At 36.3% G+C, this 21,832-nt stretch overlaps 1 protein-coding gene across 1 annotated transcript in view; it reads right to left on the minus strand.

Moving 5' to 3' along the window:
- Positions 1-21,832, minus strand: part of TNKS (tankyrase) — a 206,256-nt gene that overhangs the window by 86,748 nt on the left and 97,676 nt on the right. The window contains 2 exon segments of the mRNA XM_074272527.1: positions 9,311-9,386; positions 10,187-10,223. Of these exon segments, the coding sequence (XP_074128628.1) occupies positions 9,311-9,386; positions 10,187-10,223 (113 nt within the window).

Consider the following 21,832-nt stretch of genomic DNA (forward strand, 5'->3'; position numbering starts at 1 on the left):
AAGATAAAGTCCCATATATAAAGAAACATTTACTAAGCATTAGATACAAACAGAAAAGCAGAGAGAACCCTATTCTCAAGGAAGACAACACATATTAGAGGTTTTAATGGCACAGTGGATGAAAAGGTCCTATGGTCCTTAGGTATATCTGACAAAGCAGATGGTAACACATCATTTTCCTTTTATTTCATTTCCAGTCATAAAACTAAATCAGTTTCTCACACTGAACCATTTCATAATACCAAAGACTGACTTTGGTATGGTGGTGAGAAAATTCTTTTCTGCATCTTCAGGAGCTGTGGCTGTGAGGAGATAAGGGAGGCAGGAAAAGTGGTCTAAGGAGCACAACTATTTCCAAGGCTATAGGAGATTTACATTTAAAAATAACTTTTTCAAATGAATCTAAATATAAATCCTCACATTTTTATGTCTCTTTTTAGAGATGGGTGGGTGGTTAGGTTTTCTTAGAGTATTATTACATACAAATAATAATCTCCCAAGCAGAAATATTTTGAAATCCAGTTAGATATTGTAAAATGTCAGTGTAAACACCTTCATTTTAACACTGTTATCATACACAAAAGAATCATTATAAATGCACAGTAACTTCATGATCCAGCAGGTAGCAGCAACAATATGAATGCCTAAAGAAGGATGAAGAAGAGAAAGACAGAGAAACTACAGAGAGATAGACTCAGAGACAGAGGGGATTGGGAGAGAGAAACCAAGTACTGGATCAATAGCTCTGAAATAATAAGCAAATCATAACAAGGGGACTCTAGGGCTTAGGGTGAGTTCTTGAAGGAGAATTCATAAAAAGACATGAAAAAGAAATGCATAGTACAGGCTCACCTAAGAAGCAGTTTCTAGTATTTTAAACTCTTTGAAGGTAGGGAATTAGGTCCTTAATTTAGGTCTTTACAAAGAGCCTAATACATAACCAGCACTGACAGTCAACAGCACCTATTTGGCCTCTCAGTAAGAATATAATTTGAATAAAGGAGTGTATGAAAAGGGTAGAGAAGTAATGTACATAAGCAGTTGGACTGAGTCAGAATTAACAGCTCTCCATGACTAGTAGGGATGTTCTGTACCTGGTGACTGATTTGATGACCACAAATGGTTGTGGCTAGGTTCCACATTAGTAATCACTATTTCTCAACCTTTTAAGAACCATGAGTGGTTTTTTGCTTGTTTAAACGCGCGCGCACACACACGCACACACACACACACACACACACACACACACACACAAAACGCAGATAGGAGCCTGAAAAATTACAAATGTTCAAGTTTAGCCTCTAAAATAAACTCTTTGCCAGTTTCTTCCTAATCGCCACATAGTGAATCTTCATAAGAAACCAGAGGCCTTAACTCACTAATGAGGTGGGAGAAAAGAGAGAAGGGAACATTGCTGGATAAAGAGCAAGACTTATTCCAAAGGCGATCATGGCTACTTATTTCATTTACTACACTACTTATATCTTAATTTCCCAAGTCAGCTCCAAACTTTGGGCTTTTTTTTTTTTTTTTGGGGGGGGGGGTTGTTTGGATATGACTTTTATTTTTTTTAAATTATTATTAAAGCTTTTTACTTACAAAACACATGCATGGGTAATTTTTTCAACACTGACCCTTGCACAAACCTTTTATTTCAATTTTTCCCCTCTTTCCCCCACCCCCTTCCCTAGCTGGCAGGTAGTCCAATACATGTTAAATATTTTGAAATATATGTTATATCCAATATATGTATACGTATCTATACAGTTATCTTGTTGCACAAGAAAAATCAGATCAAGATGGAACAAGAAGGAAGAAAAAGAAAAACTAAGAAAAAAAAAAACAAAATGCAAACAAATAACAACAGAGAGCGAAAATGCTATGTTGTGTTCCACACTCAGTTCCTACAGTTCTCTCTCTGGGTGTAGATCAAGTGGAACTGGTTTGAATCATCTCATTGTTGAAGAGAGCCACGTGTTCTCTATACGATGAATTGATCATCGTATAGTACTATTATTGAAGTGTATAATGATCTCCTTGTTCTGCTCATTTCACTTAGCATCAGTTCATGTAACTCTCTCCAGGCCTTTCTAACATCATCCTACTGATCGTTTCTTATAGAACAGTAATATTCCCTTACATTCATATACCATAGCTTATTCAGCTATTCTCCAACTGATGGGCATCCACTCAATTTCCAGTTTCTAGCCACTACAAAAAGGGCTGCCACAAACATTTTTGCACATATGGGTCCCTTTCTCTTCTTTAAGATCTCTTTGGGATACAAAGCCAATAGAAACACTGCTGGATCAAAGGATATGCAGTTTGATAATTTTTTGAGCATAATTCCCAAACTGCTCTCCAGAATCTGTTCACAGTTCCACCAACAATGTATCAGTGTCCCAGTTTTCCCATATCCCCTCTAACATTGGTCATTATCTTTTCCTGTCATCTTAGTCAATCTGACAGGTGTGTAGTGGTATCTCAGAGTTGTCTTAATTTGCATTTCTCTGATCAATAGTGATTTAGCTCTAAACTCTTTGAAAAAAGAAAGTCCTGACTCATTCTATCCAGAGTACCTAATATAGGGTCTTAGACTCAGAAGATATTCAAACAGAAATGACATAATTATTAACTAACATAAAATAAACATAAACCACTTGTTAACAGATACTGATACTGCTAAAGTACCACTATGGGGTACGGGGATCCAGCAATAGTTGGCACTTAAATGTATGATGGGGTTTATCAGCCAGAGACTCATGGCCTGAGTCTACAATTTTTAGTTTCCTGTTGCTTTTTTAGTCTAAATCAGAGCTTTTCAGATTAGTGGAGAAGTGGCTTTGAAATTGGAGCCAGCAAATGGACCTGAGGTCCAGCTCTGCAATTAAGTTCTATATGACATTAGAAAGTTCATTTAATTTTCTAGATCTTAGTTTCCTCATCTCTAAAATAGCTGGATAACCCAGATGATTTGAAACAAGAATTCTTTTCTGTGTTGTCAACCTGGTGGTGAAGCCTGTGGGCCCTAGACCCCTTCTAAGAATCATGATTTTTCGGGGCAGCTAGGTGGTGCAATGGATAGAGCACCAGACTTGAATTCAGGAGGACCCCAGTTTAAATCTGGTCTCAGACACTTAATACTTCCTAGCTGTGTGACCCTGGGCAAGTCACTTAACCCCAGCCTCAAAAAAAAAAAAAAATCAATCATGACTTTTAAAGAATAAAATAAAATGCAGAGGATTAAAAAGGAAACCAATAATAGATAATTTCATTGATCCTTGGATAACAAACTCCTGATTTCAAAATATCCTTTCAAATTTAGATCATCTGTAAAGCTATGGCATTCATAAAGGTTTGGAAGTTCTACGTTTAAGGAAGTTTTAAGGACCAGAAATGCGAAATTTCACATGAACAAAATTTATTAAGTACTTCATAGATGCAAGGCTCTGGAGATATAGTGACAGCAATGAAGGCAAGGCAAGAAGGATCCATTTAGCTTTTGCTTTGTGCCAGGCAGTTTGCTAAATGCTGAGGGCACAAATATAAGTAATGAATGATGAGGAGACACAGATATGAAGTTTCTTATGTCTCTTCTATCTTTTCTCCATGAAACTTGGGTATTTATTTGCTGTACTATTTCTCCCTCAATTGCTTTCTTGAACTTTCTGATATCCAGAAACTCATCATTCTATAATATGAAAACAAATGTGAAAATCACAGTTCTCTGACACTTCCTGCTCTGGGACCCCTACATCCCTCTGGATGGAGGTTCTTCACAAACTCTGTGTTAAAGAGGTAGTACACTGGGATTGTATTTTATCCCTTTTCACCTCGCTGCTTTCCTGGATGTTATGATCTCTGGAAATTCATCATTTTATAAGACGAAATACATTCACTTCTTCAGATCATTTGCCACTTGGCTGTAAAACTTCATGCCAGGTAAACTCCTCTCCTTTCCATTCCTCCAGCATTCCCCTTCTCTTTCTTCTCCTGTCACTTTTACTCTTCTTATATGTATTGTCTTCTCTGATTAGACTGAGAGCTTTCAAAAAATTAACAAACTGTGAATACCCTTTGACCCAACAGTGTTACTACTGGGCTTATGTCCCAGAGAGATCTTAAAGGAGGAAAAGGGACCTATATGTGCCAAAATGTTTGTGGCAGCCCTCTTTGTAGTGGCTAGAAACTGGATAATGAGTGGATGTTCATCACTTAGAGAAAGGGCTGAATAAATTGTGGTATGTGAATGTTATGGAACATTATTGTTCTGTAAGAAATCACCAGCAGGATGATTTCAAAGAGGCTTGGAGAGACCTACATGAACTGATGCTCAGTGAAATGAGTAGAACCAGGAGATCGTTGTATACTTCAACAACAAGACTATATGATGATCAATTCTGATGGATATGGCCATCTTCAACAATGACAAGATTCAAACCAGTTCTAATTGTTCAGTAATGAAGAGAATCCTCTACACCCAGAAAGAGGATTTTGTGTGTGTGTGTGTTGTGTGTGGACCACAACATAGCATTTTCACTCTTTCTGTTATTGTTTGCTTGCATTTTTGTTTTCCCTCTCAGGTTTATTTTTTCTTTCTAGATCCAATTTTTTTTTATGCAGCAAGATAACTGCATAAATATGTATACATATTTTGGAAACATATATTTTAACATATTTAACATGTATTGGACTACCTGCCAGCTAAGGGAGGGGGTGGGGAAAAGGAGGGGAAAATTTGGAACAGAAGGTTTTTTACAAGGGTCAATGTTGAAAAATTACCCATGCATATGTTTTGCAAATAAGAAGCTATAAAAAAAAAAAAAAAAAAAAAAAAAGACTGAGAGCTTTGTGAAGGCAGGGTTTCCTTATGCCTTTCTTTGTATGCTTAGCACTTAGTATAGTGCTTGACATATAATAAGCACTTAAATGTTTTTTGACTAACTGAAACTGATTAAAATGAAACATAGATGAATTTGAGTTCTCCACTCTAAGGGATAGTACATGGAGAAGAGAGGAAAGAGAAGGACATATATAAGGGTCTACATACAGAAGCTGTCATCAAATTATTTCTTTTCATTTGCTTATAAGCTGTGTCCACTCCTGTTAGAAAAATAGAACCCTCAAACAGAAGACCTTAAGGCCCTAACATTAGCTAGCATATGAATTCAGAGTTCAGCAAACAGAAGAGCAAAATTCTAGAGCCAATGATAAAAAGACTGGAAAGCAGAATGGAGGTCTCTTCCAGGGTTAAATGACCAGAGTCAGTTGGGAGAAGACATTGGAAGGCACAAAATAACTGTGGTTTTGTAATGCCCAGCTTTTCAAGAGAGGTACCCATTTTTAAAAAAATACATTATATTTACAAAAAATAATACTTTCATTTGAACTGAAGTGCCTTAAAAGAAGCAAACAGGATCTGACTCTGCTTTGTACATATAGTGCTTTTCATGAAGAATGACTATTGAGAAAAACATTATAAATGGCATAAAGTGAAAAGAATAATTCTTAGTCATTATCTTTAGAACATTAAAGGTAAGATAAATAATGTCTATGGGACACAAAGAGTAGAATAGTTAGCATTATCTAATTAGATAATCACCAAGTTGAAAAGACAGAATTAGAGACTATTTAAAACTTATACTGTCACTATATAATCCCACTTTATTACATGAAAAGGGATTTGAAAAACAAAAAAGCCCACACAATGCCACATAATTTTCTTGCCTACTATTTAATGTAGAAGGTGCATTTTGGGCCTATACCACTGAGAAATTGAAATTTATGCAGGTCTTTGTTATTTATCAAGCTCTGAGCCTGACAGCAACCTAGAGAGAATGACAGTGCTGTCAAGCGAAGGAACCAAGAAATGTGGGCATGGCCTTAACAGAACATTCACACTAATCAGTTAGAAAATCAACATATACATTCATGTGGATTCCATGCCACATCCTAAAAAAATGAAAAAAAAATTTAAGTGAAACATCTTTTAATTTCAATGCACAATCTGTATTCCTAACTTTATATAATCTAAATGTAGAATTGGGGGGGGGGGGGAAACAACTTTGCAGTGAGACCTAGGAGGATGATACTCAATTTGGCAACTAGCTTTTATAGTAGTTTCATGATACAGACTTGATTGTAATATATAAACCAAACCAATTTCTAAATAGCAACATTATTCAATTAAAACTGTGAAATGGTGTTTAGCTTTTAGATATCGAGGGATGTTTCTGAATGATTTACCATATCATATGAATGTAAATAAAGTCTACTTAATATTTGGATTTAACTTTTTTTGTTTCCTATTCACTTTAAATTTTAGAGAAATAATAAGCTTAGCATACTTCTGGAGAATTATGATAGTATGCATAAACATATTATGCACTGTTTAGTTTTGTATTAATATTTGAGGTATGCTATAAAATCAGAGTAAAGATAGCATTTGTCATTGTGGTATAAATGCCAAAAATAACTCAATATAAAACATTCTTAATTATATACTGTTCCCTAAATGTTCGAAAAATTAGGGAAAAAAATGTAAAGGAAAATGGTTTTCTTCCATATTAACAATTTTTGTTTCTTAGAAAGGAAATTTATTCATTTGACAAAATCTGAGTGCTTCAGATATGGAAAATACAATGTGAAGTAAAATGTAACTCTATCTCTAAAGAGTTTCCAATCTCCTAGAGGGGAGACAAGTAAGTATGATACAAGGGAGGTTGAAGTAGGGCTGACTAGTGTGGTCTGGTAGAGGAGATGTGAGAAGCTTGAGGTAGGAAAGTGTGTGTGTGTGTATATGAGAGAGGGGGGGGGGAGGGAGAGAGAGAGAGAGAGAGAGAGAGAGAGAGAGAGAGAGAGAGAGAGAGAGAGAGAGAAGGGAAGAAGGGAGGGAGAAAGGGAGATAGAGGGAAATGGGGAGAGAGAAAGAGAAGGGGGGAGATAGGGGGGGAGATAAAGGGGGAGGGGCCAGAGAGGAGGAGGGAAAGGGAGGAGGGAGGAAAGGGGAGGGGGAAGAAGGGAAGGAGGAGGACAGAGAAAGGGCATTATGGCAGTAAGGATAGGAAGAATAAGCTGATACGGCAGTAGCCCTACAAAGTTGACTTGAGAAAGCTTTGTGGGCAAAGGAAGCTTGAAAGCAGCTGTCACTCAAACCTCTCCTGGAATTTGGTTTTCTACTTCTCGAGCTAATTTTTTGGTGAGGTAGAAGAAGACTTTCTTTGAAAACAAAAGCTTTACCTAAATATTTTTCCCCTTTGACTTCACAGTCATTTTGTAAAGAGCCTCCTCAATCTTTGTCCTCCAGACTGAGCCCACTTTGATATTATATTGTGTATGACAGCTGTCTCGATCTACTTAGCTGTCTCCTATATGTACCTCACATTCCATGTGGGGAAAGATCATGTTTTATTGAATTACTTTTCATTTCTCCCAGGCTCCAAAGAATAGTACTATGCTCTCCTAAAGCTGACACTTAAGAAACGTTCAATCACCCACCACTACCACCATTCCCATTCCAAGGACCCCTCAGAGTTTATAAAGCTCTTTACCCATAGTCTCTCATTTATACCTCAAAACAACTCTATAAACTAAGTGCTCTAGGCTTTATTATTATTTGTAGATTATGGAGCAGAAACTGAGGCTCAAAGAAATGAGGAGACTTGCTGAGAGTCACAAACCTAATCTATGCTGGAGGCAGCATTCAAACTCAGAACATTGACTTCCAACCAAGGGCTCCCTGTCTACTTTAACCATATGGCTTCTGAAATGGATCAAGGACCTAGATTTGGGTGTGCTTGCCATTGATAAAATTCATGAGTCTCAGCCTTCTGAGAGAGTCTAGATGCCAACCTGCCTTCAAGGATTCACTGGAGAGCAACAAGAAGCTTCTTAGGATGGAAATAAAAATGTGTCAATGGGGCAAGAGGAAAAAATGTTCAACTTGGCATCAGTATAGCTGTGTTCATTCAACTGGTTCTGGCACTTAACTGCCCATGAGGTTCTGGCAAACTTTTCTGGGCCTTAGGGAGTTGAACCAAATGATTTCATGTGCCCTTCTAGTTCCAGACCTTCTGCCTCAGTTCAAACTCCCAGAAATACGACAAACTGTTTTCTGAGAAGATGCTGAGACCACCTCTTCCCCTATTCACAGCTTCTAGTGGGAGTGGCTCATAAAGAACAGTGACATCTCTATCCTAATCTATATTGGAGCCATTACTAAATAAAGATCCTGAATATACAACAGTGTCTGAGGACATTGCTTCTGTACTCTCAGAGCTTCCTTAAGCTGACTCTCTCCCAAAAACATGCTTTTATAAGAATTAATTGCAAGGTGATCAAGAAAGAGTAAATCTAACCTATAAAATGCCAACATCAAGGAAAGGCATTTTTAAAAATAAGAGGATTACCTTCTTTAAATAATAGTTTATCATTTTAAGTGGATGTCATTTATCTAAAAGATAAATCTAAAAGAGAAGGCACTATTATTATTTTACCACAAATTAGTCAAGTTCTCAGGAAAGGCACATGATAATTTACTTTAACAGGTAGAAGATATTTCTTTTAAAATGAATAAAAGTTAACAATGAAAAACCTTTGACACATGAATATCAGTTATTTTTGAAATCCCGATAGTCCAAGGCACCATGCTCTTAAGGTGTATTCTATAAATCCTTAGAAAAACTTTGCAGATGTAGTTCCCAACCACTATGATGTCATAAAACATCACAAAAGTACATGAAGGTAATAGACTAGGCAACAGTTAATTATACATTATCTATAGTGCCTTAAAATTATAACAAGTCCCTTTAATGAACTTATCTGCCTTCCCCTTCCTAATCTAGGTTCTTTTTCAAAAAATAAGTTCAATACATAAATATTCAGTCAAAGAAAAAAGCAGAAAAACTGTGTATCTCAAAAAAATCTTATATTTCCCCTCAACTTGAAAAATCAAAATATTAACAACGTTAAAAGAAACCCTACTTCTGCTAAAAATTAATAGGAAGATGAATAAAACTTAATAAAGAGTAAAAAACAGTTTTTATTTTCTAATTTCCATTAGCACATGTGGAAAAGAGCACTGTGCAAGTATGAATTTCATTATTGACAAACCAAATCTAGATAAGTAACCGTTGTCAATGCCTGACATTTCAAAGATTTCCTTGAAATCTAGTTTGGGAGCTCCAAAAATTTGTTGTAATTGCCAATAATATTTATAGCACTGAATGCTGTGGTAAAAAAGATGCAAATTTGGATTTGCATTGCCGTTTTCCTTTTTAACAAACAAAACACTCTATTTTTACTAACTTACCTTCCGCCCATCACTTGCATGGCAATTCACATTTAGAGGTGTCAGTAAAGCCATCAGTTTCTCTTCATTACCACTCCTAAAAAATAAAATCAATCAATAAAAAATAGTTTCATATAGCCACATACTCTTATTCCTTACACTAAAATCTCTATTTGCTATTATCTCTTTCACATGAATCCGGATTACTGATATTTTCCAATGTCATCAGTATTTTTCCAAATAATCACTCTCATTCTTCCTATTCCAGGATGTCCTAATAGAGCCTTGGGCTCCGGGCACCTCCGTCATAGACCTACACAAAGCCATTTTCTTGATGATCAAAATGAACTTCATACTGCTATCATGTGACCAATAGCATTAGAGCTAGAAAAATAAATAAAATGCTATGAAAAGGAAAAAGCTAATAGTTAAATTTTAAAAGCTCTAAAAAACAAAAAAGAGAAAGAAAGATTTTTTTCTGACTGAATATTTGCCATATACTTGCTACTCTGGCTTTCTTTGGAAAAAAATCTCAAAGAAAAACATCCTGAAAATAAAGCTTTAAGACATAGGAATTAACAAAAACATGTTCTTAATATACTATTTAGTTCTAAAAACCTAGGGATCTTAGAGGTATGAGGCTTCCTGGCACTATCTTATAAACCAATCTAATTAATAATGCTTATAACCAACACCATAATGAAAGATAATTTCATTAACCATCCTTACACCCATTTATAACAAAGACAAAATCTTCAGAGCTGTACTGGCCAATCTAACCACATTATCTCATACGGTCAAAGCAAGACAGTGATAACATAACATGTATACAGTTCCCCCACCCCCTTCTTCCTTTCAAATGCATTGTACTTACTTAAATTGAATGAAATCACTTACCTAGCAGCTTCTAGGAGTTCGTCCTTCTTGTATTCACCTAGATGATTGCAAAATATCATGCTGTTAGCATTTGGCAGAAGACAGATGAAGAAATGCAGCAGGCAGCAAATACAGAATTAAACAGAGGAAGAACGGGGAAAAAAAAAAAAAAAAAGAGCCCACACCCCGCTGGGTGATGGAGCCGTGACGTGAGCCAGCTTGTGAAGCAGGCAGCATCACCAGTGCCTTGGAGACCGGCAGCAAATTGACGCAGCTTCTTGTCCAATCCTCCGATGAAATGGCTTGCTTCAGACAACCAATGAATGTGCAATCTTGGATCCAGAAACACATTCCCCTCTACTAACAGCAGGCCAGCGGAAGACAATGTCCCTTCCCCCCCCCTCCCTTATTCAGACTGTCACACTAGACTCGTGGAGCATAATCAATTCTGAAGCAAAAGCCAAACACAGTGCGGCTCTTTAAAGGGACAAAATATAACCGTCTTTGAAACACTCCCTTCCTCATCCCCCTCCAAAATACACTCCTGATTTATTTAGAAGGACAAAGAAAGTTTGTTTTTAAGGTGGTTATTATTACTCTGTAACTATCCATGTTGGGGCTTCACAGTCCTTAAATAAACTGCAAATAGAAGAAGCAGAGATGTCTCGCCTTCATAGAGAGAGGATGGGTCTGTAGGAAAAAATCCAGGGAAACATGCACAGAATGGGATGACCCTTTTATAAGGCAGCGCTCCCTCACATCAGCAAACACAGGGAAATGCTTGGTATATGGCACCAAATGTCCTTTGCTTCCAGAGTTCTAATAGAGGATTTAGCACAATCTGGGGGTGGGCGTGGGCAATCCTTTAACAAACTCAACCCAAATAAAAGCAGAGTATTCTATTACCTGGGCAGGAACCAAAGCCTTCCAGTTGAGAGATTCTGGTCTAGTTTTTTGGTTTTTTTTTTTTTTTTTAATTATTACATATAAAAGACTGGATTTTTGAATTCACCATAATAATTTTAGCAAATCAATAGCCAAATTGTTTAGGGACTCAAAATACCAGGTTTCTTTTGTAATGTCAAGTGAAGGACAAAGGATTTTTAAAAAATGTATCACTTGAAAAATGAGAGACTAACCTGTGACTCAGCATTAATACATTGCCTCAGTTTGTTACATCATTAAAACAAAAATAATTCTCCCAAAGACAGTAAATATATGGAAGCATTTTAAAAATTCACTTTACAAAAGAAAAAGTCAGCAGAAGCAAAGGGTTTATTCTAAAAAAAAAAAAAAATTACATCAAACAGAAGTTAGTTTAAAATACGTAACCATTTACCTACAGACTTATTCCATGTTTTGCTCTGGGACTATAGCAAGAGAGCCCCACCCACTAGCCATACATCTGTACCTGGCTCTGTGTTGCCACTAGACCAAAATTAATTTAACATTAAGGAACCCTAACTATAGGCTTTCATATTTTTTAAAGAGTAGTATTAAAATCATTTAAATTTACAATTTGATGTAGTGTGCCCAGACAGATCCAGATTCAAGAATGGACTAGACGAGGACAGATCACTTCAATAACATGATACAAGTTTCAAATCTGGCCACTAGTACCTACTAGCTAAGTTCATAAGGAAGAACAGCTTTGTTATAAGGACACAAATGCATGATCACAAAAACTCAATCAACTAATTCATGTAGTCTTGATGTAGGTCTACAGGTGGATTTGAGTTAGTCCTTGAACTAGAATGGGAAAATATTTTTTTATTTGTTTCAATATAACTGAATAATGTTTTATTTTATGCATTTAAAACTCAGTTTGGGAAGGGTTCCACATGTTTTACCAAACTGCAAAAAGAGTCCAAGACAAAAAAAAAAAAAAAAAAAAGAAAAGATTGAGAATTAAGAATTTGATCCAGCCCAATATCATCATTCTATAGATGAGGAACTTGACATCCCAAAAAGGAATATGGACTGCTTAAAAAGTACCACATATATTAAGATGTTAGTATTTGAACTCACTTGCCCAATGTTATAAACTGCATAAATTAAAAGATCCTTCTTGAAAACCAGACACAAATTTAATGAAGCAGTAAGGCCTGATGTGAAATGTAATTATTTGAAACCTACAATCTAAAGTTGTTTTAAGAATTGAAGGCTTCAGCTGACAAATGCTAGAGGGATACAGCTAAATCCATCTTAATTTCTAGGATATATGTAATGCTAATATAAAATACAGCAAAATTATGAATACAACACAACATAGGATATTCACTTCCATGCTATAAGTGCTTGTGTTCGTTTTGCAGTAAAAAGAGATTTAAAAATCCCTTTTAGCTTACCATAACCTGGATTGTAAGCTAAGCTGATAATGACATCATTAGATATGAAATGGGTCCCAAAGAATGAATGGGAGGGAACAAGAGTGTGTACCTGTAAATCCTGGCATCACCTAAGATACTGGATCTCCTAATTCATACAATTTTATTTAGAAGCTCCATCTAAAACATCCATTCTAATGTCTCAATCTACACACTAAGTACTATACAGTACTACGTATGTATATACATACTGTACATAATAGCATATACAGCTGTTGTTTTTAAATAAGCAAGCAAAAACCCTCTAAATTTTCACAGAAATCCACAACTGTGTGCACACAAAAGACATAGGTGTTAAAATGACTCTTTGTTCATTGTCTTCTGTGCTCTGGTTTTTAATCAGTATCTGCAATATATTCTAACATCCACTATCTGGTGCTCAAGGACCACCATCTATAAACAGCAAGAATTATTTTTCACATATACCTCTTCAGGAACCAGGAACATAATGAATTCAAAGCTTCATATAACACTGACAACAAATCTGAACAACTTATTTTTAATCATTCAACCTCCAGCTTTTTCCTATTTGCTGAGGATCTGAAAATATTCTGGCTCTGATGCTCTGTGGAACTATATTCTATAATAATACACAGATAAAAATTTGCAATAGATCAGCCAGGGAGGAAACTGGCAATTACAATCAAGATAATAGCATACAGAAATGATGAGAATAAATGGGTTAAAATATTTTTTATTTGATTAAAAAAACTAAGTGGAATTTTTAAAAATGAGCACCCATCCCCCAAAAAGATTGTAATTTCCTATGTTAATTCTCCAAAAAGTTTTGAACTACTTTTATTGCTCCTTACAAATGACAAAATAGAGGTGAAAGAAACTGTATATTTATTTCTTCTGCAATCCAACAAGTATTTCTTACAAATCACACAGTCTGTCTTCAAGGAGTTTCCATTCTTCTGAGTGAACATGTGCAGAGAGATGTGCATACTCAATGTAAATAGAAGAAATGCAACATAATGGAAGGGAGGAGGAAGCTGAAAGAAAAACTGTACTAACTGAGGACATTTAAAAAAAAACGAAAAAAACCCAACTTATTGGTCAGGGACCCTGAACTTGGCACTGAAGGGAGGCAGTTAAGAAAGCCTTCCAGGAATGAGGGGCAGTCAAAGCAAAAGGCTGCTGGGTTGAGAAGAAACACTGAAAATAAGGGGACCTATTCAACCTGAACAGAGTGTACATATCGGTGTTTGAAAGGAATCAGGAGGGTCAATAAAAGACAAATTTATAAAGATGAGGTGCCAAAATTTTCTTTTGACTCTGTGTACATTTGGGAATGAATATGAAGAATACAGAGAGGCAAGAGAAAACTCATGAAGAATTGATGATGATGAATAAATCAAGCGGTATCAGGAAAGTAATAAATATAATATCAACAAAAACTTAAAAACCCAGAAAACAAACCGCATATTCAGAAATTACAATGACTAAGCCTGGCAACAAAGGGAGAAGAGAAAATGCAGAGAGGGACAATGTTGCTATGGGACTCTAAAACGAATGCTCATGGTGAGAGACATCATGACACAAGATAAAAGTGCTGATTTAGAGTCAAAAATATTGGTTTAAAATAAGCCTCAAACGTTTACCAATTTGTATTAACCCTGGAAAGTCACTTAACTTCTTATCCTCAGATTCCTAACTGGAAAAATGGGGATAATAACAGCTCTCCAACAGGTTCATTGTAAGAATTAAATGAGATAATATATGTAATGAGTTTTTCAAGCCTCAAGGTACTATATAAATTTTATTTATTATTCCTTTTATTGGTTTCTCCCCTTTTAGGTATGTAGGGGAGTGGGAGATATTCAGAAATAAAACAGACTAACAAAATATATCAATTAAATCCCTTTAAAAATAACTTAAAATTTGAATTTCCTTAACTGTCATAATCAAAATAATTACACTAAAATAACTTATTACATATTATTTTTAAAGACTCAAGCAGAAGAGACTGAAAATAAATAAGCACTTAGAACATGAAACAGAAAATGTGACTACTGATCTCATTTTTGAAATTTTTTTGCCTTTTCTTTGAATATTTTTCATTATTTTTCTGAAGCGGGGGAAAAAAAACAACTGTACTTAAGAATCAATAGATAGTAAGAACAAACACTGGCTCTAACCCAGGTGGATAAGCTCAGTCAGGTCAGTCTCCTAATTTCATTCTCTCATCCTAAATAGATAGAGTTAACCTCATCTTAGAGGGTGGTTTGAATTATGGGTTATCTTAATGTTAAAATCTAACAAAAATGTGAGATTTACAAATAACTAAAAATGATATTGCTGTTTCAGTAAAACAGGGTGAAGTATTTTGGACTTAGAATTCTAGATTTGGAAAGGAGTAAACTAGAAGACACTTTCCTCTTTTTAAGGAAGCTCAAGGTCTCCCTTTTATACCATCCAGAGAAGGTACAATTGATCACTGAAATGAGGCACAAACTGGAGAACCTGACCAGAATTAGACTCTACATATATAGCCCACTTGCCCATTAGCAACCATTCAAATACCAGCAGAAAATCACTCCTTATAGACAGTGATGACTTTTTTCCCAATCAATCAATAAACATTTATTAAATATCTACTAAGTCTCAGGCACTGTGCTAAGTGCTGGGGATATAAAAAGAGGCAAAAAAAATAGTCCTGGTCCTCAAGAAGCTCACAATTACTGGAGGAGACATACAAGTACAAACAAACAAATTATATACAGGATAATTAGGAAATCTCAGAAAAGTTGAGATTTTAGTTAAGATTTAAAGGAAGCCAGGGAAATAAGCAGGTAGATGAGAATAGAGAATGTTCCAAACATGGAAAAGTCAGAGAAAATGCCTGTAGCCAAGAGATGGGAGAGTCTTGTTCATGAAGGAGTGTCTTGAAAACAAAGAGAACAGATTATCAAGGAGGAAAGGATGATCAACAGTGTCAAAGTTTGCAAAGAGGTCAAGGATACTCAAGTATTGAGAAAAGGCCATTGGATTTGGCAATTAAAAGATCACTAGTAACTTTATAGCTGCAAGTGCTAGGGAACACAGGAGACAACCTACAATAAAGAGAATTCACTGGGGTCTGCTGTCTCACATCTCACATTTGTGTTTTATACATGTGTATTGCTGATGGCTATCCAACCAATGTAAAGCACAAAGCTTTTTACTTCCTCCTAAAAGTTTCAACAGCTAGATTTAAGTTTATATAAGTTAAAAGTCCTCAACCAGGAAAGCTCATTTGGCTTTAATAACAAGTTAGGCAATCAAGACAATAAATAATTAAGTACCTATTAAGTGCCAGGCACTGTGCTAAATGCAGAGCATATAAAGACAAGGGAGTCCCTCTGCTCTCAAGGAACTCTTTTAGTGAGATGATGTGCCAAAAAAAAAAAAAAAAGTACAAATACAGCACAGATAGGAAGAATTGGAACTAGTAAACAGAGATCTGGATAAGAGATCTTAGATGCTGACTGTCCCCCACTGATTATCGACCATGGTCATGGGATCACAGACTGAGCTAGAGGAGAGAGGGAAGTAACTGATGACAACTTCCTTATTTTACAAAGTGAAGACAGAGGCACAGAAAGTTTAAAGAACTTCCCTGGGGTCACATAGCTAGTATCAGAGGCAAGATGTCATCTCAGGACTTTCTACTATTCTCTCCACCACTTGACCAATTCAAAGATGTAAAACAATTTTTAATAAGAATGATTTGTTTACTCATGTTTGTCATAGGCAAACAAATAAGCTTTCACTTTATTTTGCTAAAACCAGATTTCCTCTTCATTTTCTGATTCCCAGTTCTAAGATATACCCTATCCTTCACCTTCGGGGGGGGGGGGCCTTTGGAAGTCAACTTCCTCCATTACTATGGAAACCCTTATAGTGCTACCTAATATAGGTGTCACCAACATTTAGCAAATTATCTGGCACAGAGTAAGCACTTAATAAATGCTCTAAGACTTAGGAGTTATTGAATTACTTTTGCTCTTCGGGCATATAACATTTACAATCAGTAGTCAGGAAAATATGAGTCAAAATTCAGCTTTAAATAGCTAATTGACTCTAGGAAAATCCTTAACAACTCTGTGAATCAGTTTCCTCATCTGTAAGAGATAACAATAGTACTATCTCCTAAACTTGTTGCAAAGATCAAATGAGTTAACATGCAAACACTGCAAACCTTAAAGGCCATAATAGATATAACTAAGTCAAAAAATCTCCAGTGCTTCACCTTCCTCCAGCTTGCATATGGCCTTGCATATATACATATCATCTTAATGCCTTACATGTGAACACAACTGATATAATGACTATCTGTAATTTCAGATGGCACCTAGGTGATGCAGTGGATAAAGTGCCAACTGGGAAGCAGAAAGACTCATCTTCCTGAGTTCAAATCTGGCCACAAAAACTTACTAGCTGTGCGATCCTGGGCAAGTCACTTAACCCTGTTTGTCTCAGTTTCTTCATTTATAAAATGAGGTGGAGAAGAAAATGACAACCACTCCAGCATCTTTGCCAAGAAAACCCTAAATGGAGTTTCAAAGAGTCCTGACTGAACAACAACATAATTCCAGTTATGGTGGACTGTCAACTTTTAAGGACATTCCTGGTCTTCAAAGCTCTGCTTAAGTACCATTCTTTTCCTAATCCCTCCAGTTACTAATTGTCATGCTCTCCCCTCACAAAAACATTTTGTTTGTGCACTATAAATATACTTGGTATCTTCTTATATGTACTCATATTGATTTTACTTCTTATCCCCTTTGAATGTAAACTCAAAGACAAGCAATATCTTGGTTTCACCTCAGTAATTCAAGTGCCAAATTTGGCCCACAGCAGATACTTAAATAAGAACACTTGGCTATGAATCTTAACTATTTTAGTATTTACCCACAGACATTAAGAAACTTAAAGTCACAATAACCTTCCAGAAACAACATGGTACAAAAGACAAAGTACAGACCTCAAATGTAGTTTACCTGGCTTTGGTGTCTTAACCTCTGAGAAATGACCTAGATCATTTCCATTTGTTTGAACTCTATGATTCCACAAAGTAAACTTTAATTGAATATATCTAGAGAGAGACTTTTTTACATCAACAATATGTGTTAGGTACTCAAACAAATAGCTTTTTCACCACTTATATGGTGACTCTGAAGTAGATTACAATGCAAAGAACATTGGAATCAGAAGTAGATAAATTGGTTTTGAAAAACCAAGTCACACGAGGAAGTCTCCATTTCTCCAATTCTAAAAAGAGAGGATTAGACTAAAGTCCCAGTCTGACCTATGAACTATATGTTTTGATCAAACTCAGTCACTTGTACTTCCACAGACCTTCCTTGCTTTTGCTCATTCTATCCCCTCTTCTATATAGCGTTATACATCCCTGCGTGCTGCCATCCCTTTCCATCTCTTCCAGGAGTCCTGCTCTAATAGGCCCTGCTAGGAGGAAGTAGATCTGAATTCAGAATGTAATTTGGTGACCAGCAGGATGATTTCAGAAAGGCTTGGAGAGACTGACATGAACTGAAGCTGAGTGAAATGAGCAGGACCAGGAGATCATTATACACTTCAACAATACAATATGATGATCAATTCTGATGGATGTGGCCATCTTCAACAATGAGATGAAACAAATCAGTTCCAATTGAACAGTAATGAATTGAACCAGATACACCCAGTGAAAGAACTCAGGAAAATGAGTATGAACCACTACATAACATTTCCCATTCCTCTTATTTCTGTCTGCCTGCATTTTTTGATTTATTTCACAGGTTACTGGTACACTATTTCAAAGTCCGATTCTTCTTGTACAGCAAAATAACTGTATGGACATGTACACATATATTGTATTTAATTTATATTTTAACATATTTAACATGTATTGGTCTACCTGCCCCATCAGGGGGAGTGGGTGTTGGGAAGCAGGGGAAAAATTGGAACAAAAGGTTTTGCAATTGTCAATGCTGAAAAATTACCCATGCATATATCTTGTAAATAAAAAGCTATGATAATAATAATAAAAAAAAGAAATGTAATTTGGGTACTATCTACTTGATCTTGAGAAAGAGATCTCTGTGGACCCCAATTTCCTCATGTATAAAAGAGTAAACTAAGTTCAAATTTCATAGATCTATATCAGAGACTTAAAGAGTCAAAAGATATTCGTACTTCAGAGTTCATAAGGTCTGCCCTGCCCTGAATAAGGACTCTTTTCTACAGTATGCTCAGTAAGTCATCATCCAGAATTTGCTAAAAGAGCTCCACCAAAAGAGGAAATCCATACCAGTCTGTCTGGGAAGTTGGTTTGTTTCTTCCTTCCTTCTCTTACCCAGTATTGGGCCTCATTCTAACTTGTCACAACTTGTACCCATTGCTCCAAGTTTGGCACACTCAAGTCAAGAATAATCATCGTATTCTGCCTTTTTGTAACAGTTGTTTAACTATTTGAAGAAAAATTATACTATCCCTTCTTTAAGTTTTCTCTTCTTCACACTAACCCCTTCTAGTTCCATCCATTTAGATCCTTTGATGAATTAAATATATACCATTTATTAAGTGTTTACTATGCAATCAAGCATGTGGTATAACCTCAACACTCTATCATTTTGAATGAACCTCTTGTGAACTCTCTCTCAAGATAATCAAAGCCCTTCCTCCTAACCTGTAGCCTGAACTACTGCAATGACCCCCTAGCTTACATTATCTCCCCTTACTCTCTACACAGTTGCTAAAGAGATTTTTTCTGTTACTCGTCTACTCAACACATTCTAATGGCTTATAGCCTTTAGAATCAAATAGAAAATCTTCGGATGTCTTTTATAACCAGACCCAATCTACTTTTGCTATCTTTTCCCATGCCTGGAAGCTATCCATTTCTTGGCTTTGTCTTTTAGCACTCCCCATTTCTTTTAAAGCTCCCAGTTCAGGTGTTACCCAGTCTTTCCTGATGCCTCCAGCTATTCCCATTCCATCTTATTTCCAACAAAAACCAACAATGACAAACCAGAACACTTAAGCCTGGAATCATTATATCTATACTTACATATGCACACATCTTCCCCATGGAGAATGGAAGCTCCTGGATAGTAGGAGTTACTGGATAAATCCTTATTGATTGACTGAGAACTGAACATAATGCTTTAAATAAGGTTGTAGCATGAAGCACATAGTACTGTGCTACATGCAGCATCCCAAGTCTGAGAACCAAACTCCAGAGAAGCCCAGTCTTCTCATGTGGCATTCTATATCTATTATCCTTTGCAGAGCTATTATGAACCAGTTATTATTTGGATTCATTTCCTGTGATGAACAAATTCTCGCCAATGCTTAACTCTCCCCATCCTAGTGATGGTGAATCCCTGGCTACTTGTGGGAAATCCCAGCTGTCACCCTAGAGCCCCTACTCTCTCATTTCCATCTACCTCACGCACATGCCCTCCCTTTTCCACTTCCTATTCCAGCTCTGTCCTGTGGCATCTGAAATCAAACCATCTTCTTTTGACTTGGAATTCTTCTATCTTTTGGCATTCACCGACATCTAGATTCTACAGACGATACTTTGCCACTCTGTCTAATACTGGCTTCACATCTCTCCCAAGATATCTCGGGGTACTGGCTAGATTTCTTTCTTAAGGACCATAGAGAAATTCCTTTCTTCAATTGCTATCCAGCCTTAATCATGGAATGGGTGCAGCCTCAGTCAAACTGAGACCTGTTGAAGATTTAACTTAAAAAGACCAGTCTCCCTCTGCACCATCTCCACTTGTCCTGATCTATATCTGGCCACTGGACCCAGAGGGCTCTGAAGGGGAAGGTGAGGCAAGTGACCTCACACAGCCTCCCTCACTTCAATCCAACTCACGTGCATGTCATGCCATCATCTCCCTGATGTCCTGGTCTTCTTTGAGAACCAAGCACAAACAACAACATATCCTAAATAAAATGATCTTGGCTGAGGAATAGACAAATTTCTTATTCAAATGACCATTTACAGATCCTCCCTCTGCCACTCACTAAAGTTATCAACCTCTCTTTCTTTGAGTCACTTGTTTAAATAACATCACACAACCCAAAACCTAGTAACTATTCTCTACCAGCCTCACCCTATCTTTCTAGTTTGCAGTCCTGTTTGCCACCAAACCCTGGCTATTAAAAGAGTATGATGTGTATTTCCTTCAAATATGTTAGTATCTGGGCTTATATCCCAAAAAAATACTAAAGAAGGGAAAGGGACCTGTATGTGCCAAAATGTTTGTGGCAGCCCTCTTTGTAATGGCTAGAAACTGGAAAATGATTGGATGCCCATCAATTGGAGAATGGTTGAGTAAATTGTGGTACATGAATGTTAAGGAATATTATTCTTCTGTAAGAAATGACCAGCAAGATGAATACAGAGAGGCTTGGAGAGACTTACATCAACTGATGCTGAGTGAAACGAGCAGAACCAGAAGATCATTATACACTTCAACAATGATACTGTATGAAGATGTATTCTGATGGAAGTGGCTATCTTCAACAAAGAAAAGATCTAATTCAGTTCCAGTTGATCAATGATGGACAGAATCAGCTACACCCAGAGAAGGAACACTGGGAATTGAGTGTAAACTATTTGCACTATTGTCTTTCTACCCAGGTTACTTTTACCTTCTGAATCTAATTCTTACCGTGCATCAAGAAACTCGGTTTTACACACATATATTGTATCTAGGATATACTGTAACACATGTAACATGTATGGGATTGCCTGTCAACTAGGGGCGGGGGTAGAGGGAGGGAGGAAAAAATTCGGAAAAGAAGTGAGTACAAGGGATAATGCTGTAAGAAAATTACCCAAGCATATGTAATGTCAAAAAATTATAATTATAAAAAAAAAAAAGAAAGAAAGAAAAAAAAAAAAAAAAAAAAGCTAGTATCATGGTTCCCCAATGTGTGGGCACCTCACACATTATGAATTCCTTTTCTTTGCCAGCCTACAAACATTCCATTTCTCCCAATGCTAAACCTAAACCATTCTTTGTCCTCATCATAATCTCATCTCCTTTTGCCTTCTTTCTTTTCTTACCAATCTTGACCCAAAAATATAGTTAACCAGTTCATTCCACACTATCCTCTCCTCTCTAATTTCTTGGCCCCTGGTCTTATCTACATGCCTTATCAAACCCAATCCCAGATTACTTCCACCACATTTACATATGCATACATGTAACATTTAATATCTCCTTTTAAAAAAAAAAAATCTTGAGTGTTGTTTTTTATATCAACTTCATTT

Source organism: Sminthopsis crassicaudata, chromosome 6, assembly GCF_048593235.1.
Source record: "Sminthopsis crassicaudata isolate SCR6 chromosome 6, ASM4859323v1, whole genome shotgun sequence".
Lineage (NCBI taxonomy): Eukaryota > Metazoa > Chordata > Mammalia > Dasyuromorphia > Dasyuridae > Sminthopsis > Sminthopsis crassicaudata.